The sequence below is a fragment of the Pteropus alecto genome, unplaced genomic scaffold, assembly GCF_000325575.1.
Source record: "Pteropus alecto unplaced genomic scaffold, ASM32557v1 scaffold398, whole genome shotgun sequence".
NCBI lineage: Eukaryota > Metazoa > Chordata > Mammalia > Chiroptera > Pteropodidae > Pteropus > Pteropus alecto.
The window spans coordinates 3,190,837-3,198,362 of NW_006442497.1; the positions used below are offsets into that span (position 1 = coordinate 3,190,837).

The window sequence follows — 7,526 nt, forward strand, 5'->3', positions numbered from 1 at the left end:
GAGAGGATTGGCTCAAAAGAAGGGGCTGGTGCCCTGAGGAGATATCTGTGGAGCCATACCTGCTCATGGTATCATCCTCATCTGAGTCCCCTAGGCTAGTGCTCTCCAGCTCGCTAGTCATGAGGGTTGAGGAGCTCTCGTACCCAGCCAGGTGGCGCTCCAGCCTAGAGGGGCCGCTGGGCCTGTGGCCCCCAGCTAAGTATGAATAAGAACTTCAGGAACCAGGCTTCATGCACCTTACCCTCAGAAGACTTGGGTCTTAGCCAACCCCTTCCCAACTCCAGTCTACCCAGTCTCAGCGCCTGGCCCCCTCACCGCCATGCTCACTGCTGTCTCTTCTGCGAGGCCGCTCCCGCCTCAGAGACACTACTGACTCTGTTTCTGTCTCAGGCTCCAGATTTTCCCGGCTGCTCGACACATTAGGGCTAGATGGGCAAAGATAGTTGCCAATCTGAGTCAGTGGGACAGGGCTCCAAAGCTTTGGCTTCCCCTCCCAAGGGGCGTGGATTCCCTCCTCACCTCCCTCCTATGGACTCAAGAATCCCAAGGACTCACTGGAAGGATGGAGGTCTAGAGTCCCCAATGCCACTGGTCCTCTCTGGTGGCAAAGGGGGTAATGGTGGGGGTGGAGGTGCCAGTTCTGTCCGAGGTTCCTGAGCTGAGGGAGTCATCTCAGGCTGGGAGTTATCTGATGACACGAGCTAAAGGGTGTAAGTGATTAAAAAACAAAAACAAAAACAAAAACGGCTCTATTGGGAAGTAAGGTATATGAGATAGGAGTAAGGGAAAGGATTAGAAAAGGGCACAAGGTTGAGAGAGCCTGGAGTAAAACACAAAACAGCATTAACAAGCATTAGAGGGCTCCAGAAGAAGGCTGAGGGACTCCAGCTCGCTTTCCAAACAGGTAGGGAAGCCAAGAGCCAGGGCCTCCAACGACTAAGCAGGGGTTGAGCTATAAGGCCAGACTTAGGCTTGGAGGAGCCTGGCAATGCAGGAGGGACAGAGCCCTCAAAATCAGGGCTCCTTACCCAGGAAACCACCCTTCCGTTGAAGCAGGGAAGGCGGGCATTGTCATCTGAAATTTCTTCCTTCACCACCCTGCCGAGAGAGGGATGAAAGTCAGTGAGACTGGACCAGCTTCCCCGACTACCATCCCCATTCAAAATTTTTCCTAATTTCATCTAGCTCAAGGATGCTGACTCTCTCTTAGCTTGTCCAAGTGCTCTCTCACACTAAAATACTTCATTCTTACACCTAAGAAATTGCCAAACTCGATTCCCTTTCTTCATTTCTCCTTTACTCCCCAGCTCACCTGCAGGGTGCTCAATGCTGCTCCAAAGATCTCCTTGAATCTGATTCAAACTCTCAGTCCAATTTCAAAGGCCATCCCCTAAGGTTACTCTGGTTGCCCAAAATATCTAACTTTAGAAGCCTTGCTGGCAGCCTCCTCTCAATCTCAATTTCAACCCTGTTCCTCACACACCCTCCCTAAAAAAGTCTTTGATCCTCATCTAAGTCTCTACTCTTATGCTTTCCTTAGTTTTCTCTCACTCACTTCCAAAGAGCTATCTAAGTGTGCTATCTTTGCCTAAGTAAAAATACTCATTAGACCAAAAAATGGTACTTCCTCACTCTGCTGAGAGCTCCCAAAGGGAGGTGAGGCCTGGCTTCCCACTCCCCTGTGCCTCACCTGGCACAAAACTCTGCATCATACAATCTGTTCTGCCTAGCACTGGGGGATCACCTCTCCCATGAGTTCCTTGCAATGAATTGGACTTCACTGGACTACTTGCAGGTATGGCTCCACAGATCTCTCCCCAGGGCCCCTTCTTATCAACCACCACATGAAAACATTAATGCCTATTCTGTTCAACACCATGTTCTGGCCACACAGCAAAGTACGTGACACTTGGTAATCAATGAATACTTGTTGACTAAAAGAATATAGATATGAACTACGAGGCTCTCTGCCCTGAACAGAAACTCTATCACATACACACATCTTCACCCCTAAATAGGACATCCTTTCTGAATAACCTTTTAGCCTAATATGGTTCTAGAAGCCTAGATATATACCAATTTAATACATTTGCTTTCAATGTCACAATACAGCTCAGTCACTACCAATCTGTCTCAGCATAATGCAGTATTCTTCATAACATAATACCATCTCAGCAGAGCCTGGCCTGACAAGTTATTCCATTCTGTATCATCATAACCTAGTTTATTGACAAGTCAGACTCAATACTGACAATTATCACTGACCAAGAATTTAACATACACCATGCACCTGTACTAGGCATGCACCTGTCTAGGCATTTTACTCTGATTATCTCCATTTCACAGATGAAATCAAGACACGAAAGTTTTAAAAATTGCCCAATTAACACTGCTGACAAATAGAAGAACCTTGATTTATATCCAACGTAACTTCCAAGGCAGTCCCACTTTCTCAACCATGAACAATCTTTCTAGATAGAGCCCAGCTCTCCTAAAACCCAGGCTATCCCAGCCTAATCCAGCTTGCCTTCAAGAGCTGAGATTGAGGACTCAGAAGATTCAGTCCCAAAGGCAATAAACACCAAAGGGCTTACTCTGCATCCTTTAAAGTCCCAGTCCAGCCCAGAATGTCCCAAATTACCCCCAAGATAGCCTAATCTATTCCAGCAGTCTAGAATGTCCCCAAATGCAGCTGTCTGCACCAATATAGACAAGAATATACTCATACAGCTGTCTGTACTATCACACACTCCAAAGCCCTGTCTGCCCTCTACTGAGTGTCCCAATAAAAACTAGGCCCCAATACAAACTAAGATTAACCAGCACAACTCAGTAGAGACCAGAATGGCCCAAGTTCTCCAGCATAGCCTGATCTACTCCAGAACTGCCTAAAACATCGCAATACAGCATTCTTTGCATTAGTACAAACTAGAATATCCTAGAATAATCCTGGCTGCCCTAACATAGCCCAGAACATCCCAAGTTGCACCAATATAGCTCCATCTACATCAGGAGATTCCACAGTAACCAACAATATCCCTGTGTGCTACAGGACTATTAAGAATGTACTACACTACCAGAGGACAGAGCAATCTACCTCACTACAGTCCAAAGTGACCCCAAATGAACCAGTACGCCCAACTCTATTCCAGTATAGCATAATCTTCTCTAATCTGGGTTAGTATAGCTCAGTGTGTCCTCTCCCGGCTAGCTCTGTGCGCCTCAATCTTTCCAACTATAACCTTGTCCGTCCAGGGATATCCAGTCTACCCTGGCATAGTACAATCTGCTCCACCGTAGCCCAGATGACCCCAGTATGGCTTAGACTAGACCTGTGCTCCTTAATTATTACCCAATCAACTCCAGCACAGCCCCCATCAGTCGCAGTCTAGGCCTTGCGCTCACCCGAAATCCTGATCCATAGACTTGAAAAAGTACTTAGCGCCCGCGGGTCGCTGCAGTACGCTCTTAAAATCGCCAAGGGTGATGCGCTCGGCAGGGACAGGGATCTTCACCAAGTAGGGAGTCTCTTCTTCGTCCAGATGGTAAATCACCTTCGTCTCTCCGACACCACTGACCCCCGCGCCGCTGCCCGCCATGGTCTCGCCTGCGCGCTCTCGGGCTCCACCGCCCACCCAAAGGGGCTAATCGTCCCCGCCGCGCCTGCGCAAACCTGCAAACCGACACGAGAGTGCGGACAGACCAACCCCAGTGCAAGAATGGTACAAGAAGAAGGCGGGGATCCGTGGGGGATCCGTGGAGGATCCGTGGAGGATCTGCAGGGTGTCGGCGGGGTGTCGGGCCGTGAGGCGCGACCGAAAGCCGCGGACTCGGCCGCCGCCGCCAACAACCTCCAAGGTCCCGCCCACCTCCCCCACATCACGTGGCCCAAGTCGACCCACCCGGATCCTAGCGTCTCGATCACATGACTTTTAGGTCACGTGACGGCCTGAAACCACCCACACGTGACCATCTCCAGCAACGGTTTCCCAATCCTCAACGGCCCCGCCCCCAAATGTGTCTCCACCGGCGTCACCCAACTATCCTAGCTAAACTGACCTGTGCCCTCATGGGATAGGCAACCGACCCCCACCCCGCTAAATCCCACTCAGGTGGGGCGCACCAAGCAACTCTAACCCGCTTAAGCGCACGTGAGTGTAGTTAAGGGTGGGGTTGTGGGGTTCCTAGAGACAGGGCTGGTGGGGAAAGGCACAGAGCCAGGTCATTTTCAGCTTGAGCTTTACATCGAGTTGGGTTTCAGGCCCACCTTCAGCGGTCTTCTGCCATTTATTCTGAAACCACCCTCCCAAGCAGCACAGTGAGGGCTATAAACACAAAAGAGCCTACTCTGCTTTATTTACAACACGAAGGCTTCCTGTACAAACAGCCGGCCAATATTATTAAAAACAAAAGAGGTGAGAGAATGGTCACCTGCTTTCCTTCCTCCCTTAGCCAGGCTGGTTGGTAATCCACCTCTGAGCTGCCATGCCCAAAAGGGGAAGTCCAAAATTAAAAATACAACTGGTGTAGAATAAATGGGGAGATAGAAGAGGAGGGAGTGCTATATTTACACTAGAGTTTTATAGACAACTGTCCCATCCCATCCCAATTCCAACCCTGGCCCAGAAAGTGAAGGGTGGCAGGTCCAAGGGACAGAGATTAAGTGTCTAGGGACCCAGACAGCTTCCCACCCCCAAATATAATGGGTCTGAGTTTAAGTCCATACGGTGGTAAAGGAGACTAGGATAGGAACACATTGCCAAACCAGTCTCCCTTGGGAATTCCTGCCTGGAGGTGGGACAATATCCAAGCTTCAGGGGATAGGCTGAGGACCCTGAAGCTCAGTTCCCAAGTCTTGTCATTTGGAAGTTCCAGCCTAGAGATGGTGATATCAGGGCTCTCCAGATTTGGGAGGTGGACCTCCTAACCGCCGGGCCTCTGGCCGCAGTTCCTTGCATTTCTGGCAGTAAAAGAAATCAGGGACATTGGTCTTCTTAATCTTAGCACAGGAGAGATGGATCCATGTTCCACACAGGCTGCACTCAATCATGGGCCGCCCTGCAAAGGGCTTTCGACAATAACACGTGATCAGGTCCCATGAATCATCACCTGGGGGAAAAGAAGGTTTGGTGTTCTAAGCTCTTGGATCCACGACAGCCCCATGCCCATCATCCCAGCTTCCCCTGGTCAGCCCTAAACTTCTCACCTGATTCTACCATGATGTCTTCATCCATGACCCGCATCTCCCCTTCACTGGAGCTGGCATCTCCATCTTGGCTTGTTTCAGTGCTGCCCACCTCCTTGCTTTCACTATCAGTGGGAGGAGCTCCTTCAGGGTGCACTGTAGCAGGGGGCCTAGGAGCCTCAGGGTGTGTTGGGAGCACTGCAGTTGGGGCTTCACCTCCTACCATCGCTACCATCTCTTCCTCCTCCTCCTCCTCTTCTTCCTCTTCTTCTTCTTCCTCTTCCTCCTCCTCCTCCTCTTCCTCCTCCTCCTCCTCCTCTTCAGAGTCTGTATCACTGGGGGGTGCCTGGGGAGGCCCAGGAGGTGGGAGTCTATCACCCCGCTCTGACTTTTTCAACTTCCGCTTTTTGCTCTTCTTGATTCGAGATCTCTTTTCCCCATCCCCAGGGGCTGGCCGAGGCCTTCGAAGCACCCCAAAGCCAGCTCCCCCTCCTGGCCCCAACTTTCGGTTCTTTCGGTCCTTCTTTCGAGGAGGCTGGGAGAGGTCCCCCTGAGAAAGGGGCACTGGGGTGAGAGCAGCAGGGGGCCGGGAGGCATGTGTCAGAGATGAGGGGGACAGTGGAGATGCCATTTTGGGCCCATCTAGATCAAAGAGAGAGTCCTTGAGCTTCATCTTCTCAAGCAGGGTGGCACTGTCAGGGGCCTGCAGACGAGAGAAAGTGGACCTTGGAGGTCCTGGCTGGGTGGGACCTGCTTGAGCCGCCCGTCTCTTAGATGACTTTGCTTTCTTAACAAAGGTCTGGATAGTTCGGAGATCTGACGGGGCCGAGTCCCAGCCATCACTGTCTGCTGCACTCTCACCTCGCAATGGAGAGCTGGAGCCAGAGGCTGGCCAGTCACTTTCCTTAAAAGGCAGATAAGACTAAGATTAGCAGAGGACCCAAAGTCATCTCAGTTTCTCTACAAACCCAGCTAAAAAACCAGGGACTAATCTATCCCAAAATATCCTGCCAAAACCACAAATCTCACTGTGTTCGGAAAGTTTATCCCCACCCCAATTCCCACCAGCAATTCTTCTTAAGCACCTCCATGTTACTTCTGCCCTTAAATTCGAGCCATCTCCCAAATACCCACTGCCTTTGCAACATTGTATTCTCAACAAGAGCATTTCTTTAGCTTCCTTTCTGTATAGTCTCAGTCGTTACCATTTTCACCTTAAAATTTATCCAAAAGCACCTTCCATTAACAGCACCCCAAGACTATTCATGGCTGTTCAAGCCACCTATCTCTGATAACCCGACTCTCATCCCAGATATTAGTTTTCCTACTAGAGGCAGTTTCTAACTGCCCTAGTCTTACCTATAATTTCTGGTAGGCTTCTCCTAAAAAGTAACACAATCCCATTTGCTCAGTAGCCCCCTCTATAGTCCTAGGCCCCACTCTCAAATCTGTTCATCTCCTGTCCCTACCTCTTTGCTAGGGGGGATGTAACCAGCATAGGCCAAGACAAAACTGCAGAATTTGTTGAAATCTTCAATTGTTCTCCGACGTTTCTCTGGTGGCTGAAAGGAAGGAAATTTTTATCACGTGTAGTTTAAGAGGGGCATTCCCAAAGGCGCAGTCCCAGGAGTGAGGAATCTGGAAAAGGTGGGAGAGGGAGAGAAGACTGGGAAGAGGGGTAAGACACTAACACTAGGCTGCAAAGATAAGGAAAACCTCACCTGAGTCTCTGGCTTAAGGGTCGGAGGTGGATCTGTGAAAGCAATAAAAGCTGAGTCAAGGCACTTAGGAAAGAGTCTGTGTAAAACCCCACCTCTATACATTGGCGATCTCAAGCGAAACCCCTGCTTTCCCATGTCTTTCAGGCAGGCCAGCAGGCCCCCAGCTATGCTGGACCCGCCCCTGCTCCCCCTTCCGCCTCGCGAGGGGCGGAGCCTGGGCGCGGCGCCCTCTCAAGCCTCGCTATAGCGCTCCCCTTCCCCCCACCCGAGGCCTGGCGCCCCACCCCCCGCCTCACGGTTTCTTTAGACTCGTCTACTCGGATCTCTTAGCGCCGCACCCCGCCATACCGCTCCCCGGCCGGAGCCCGGGTGCCTCCTGCCGCTGTCCTTCACACGCGCCCACGGCCCCGAGTTCCAGCCTAGCCGCGCTCTACAACCCCTGGCCCTCCGAAACCGCACAAGCCGCCCGCCAGCCCCCAGGGTTCAGGATGACCAAGCTGAACGGCTCCCCGCCCTCCGGCCCCTTCTACGCGAGCACGAGGCCCGGCGCGCCCCTCACCCCCCACCCTAAACACACAGGCTCACACATCCAACGCCAGTTCGCGTCCCGAATAGACCAG

At 51.4% G+C, this 7,526-nt stretch overlaps 2 protein-coding genes across 4 annotated transcripts in view; both read right to left on the reverse strand.

The window, feature by feature from the left end:
* The window catches only part of DVL2 (dishevelled segment polarity protein 2), an 8,600-nt gene extending 4,416 nt beyond the window's left edge, over positions 1-4,184 (reverse strand). The window contains exons 1-5 of one of the 2 annotated variants that reach the window (XM_025040086.1): positions 3,406-4,184; positions 1,029-1,098; positions 556-701; positions 328-425; positions 58-195 (exon numbers count right to left, since the gene is read on the reverse strand). In XM_025040086.1, coding sequence (XP_024895854.1) covers positions 58-195; positions 328-425; positions 556-701; positions 1,029-1,098; positions 3,406-3,599 — 646 coding nt within the window. In that variant the 5' untranslated portion in view covers positions 3,600-4,184. Of the gene's footprint in view, positions 1-56; positions 196-315; positions 426-555; positions 702-1,028; positions 1,099-3,405 lie in introns of both variants that reach the window. The other variant, XM_006922295.3, reaches the window with a different exon arrangement.
* A 146-nt stretch (positions 4,185-4,330) lies between these two features.
* Positions 4,331-7,526, reverse strand: part of PHF23 (PHD finger protein 23) — a 4,392-nt gene continuing 1,196 nt past the window's right edge. Inside the window, exons 1-5 of one of the 2 annotated variants that reach the window (XM_006922297.3) lie at positions 7,492-7,520; positions 6,907-6,938; positions 6,655-6,747; positions 5,207-6,089; positions 4,331-5,109 (exon numbers count right to left, since the gene is read on the reverse strand). In XM_006922297.3, the coding sequence (XP_006922359.1) occupies positions 4,892-5,109; positions 5,207-6,089; positions 6,655-6,747; positions 6,907-6,938; positions 7,492-7,495 (1,230 nt within the window). In that variant the 5' untranslated portion in view covers positions 7,496-7,520 and the 3' untranslated portion in view covers positions 4,331-4,891. Of the gene's footprint in view, positions 5,110-5,206; positions 6,090-6,654; positions 6,748-6,906; positions 6,939-7,491; positions 7,521-7,526 lie in introns of those variants that run through there. The other variant, XM_006922296.3, reaches the window with a different exon arrangement.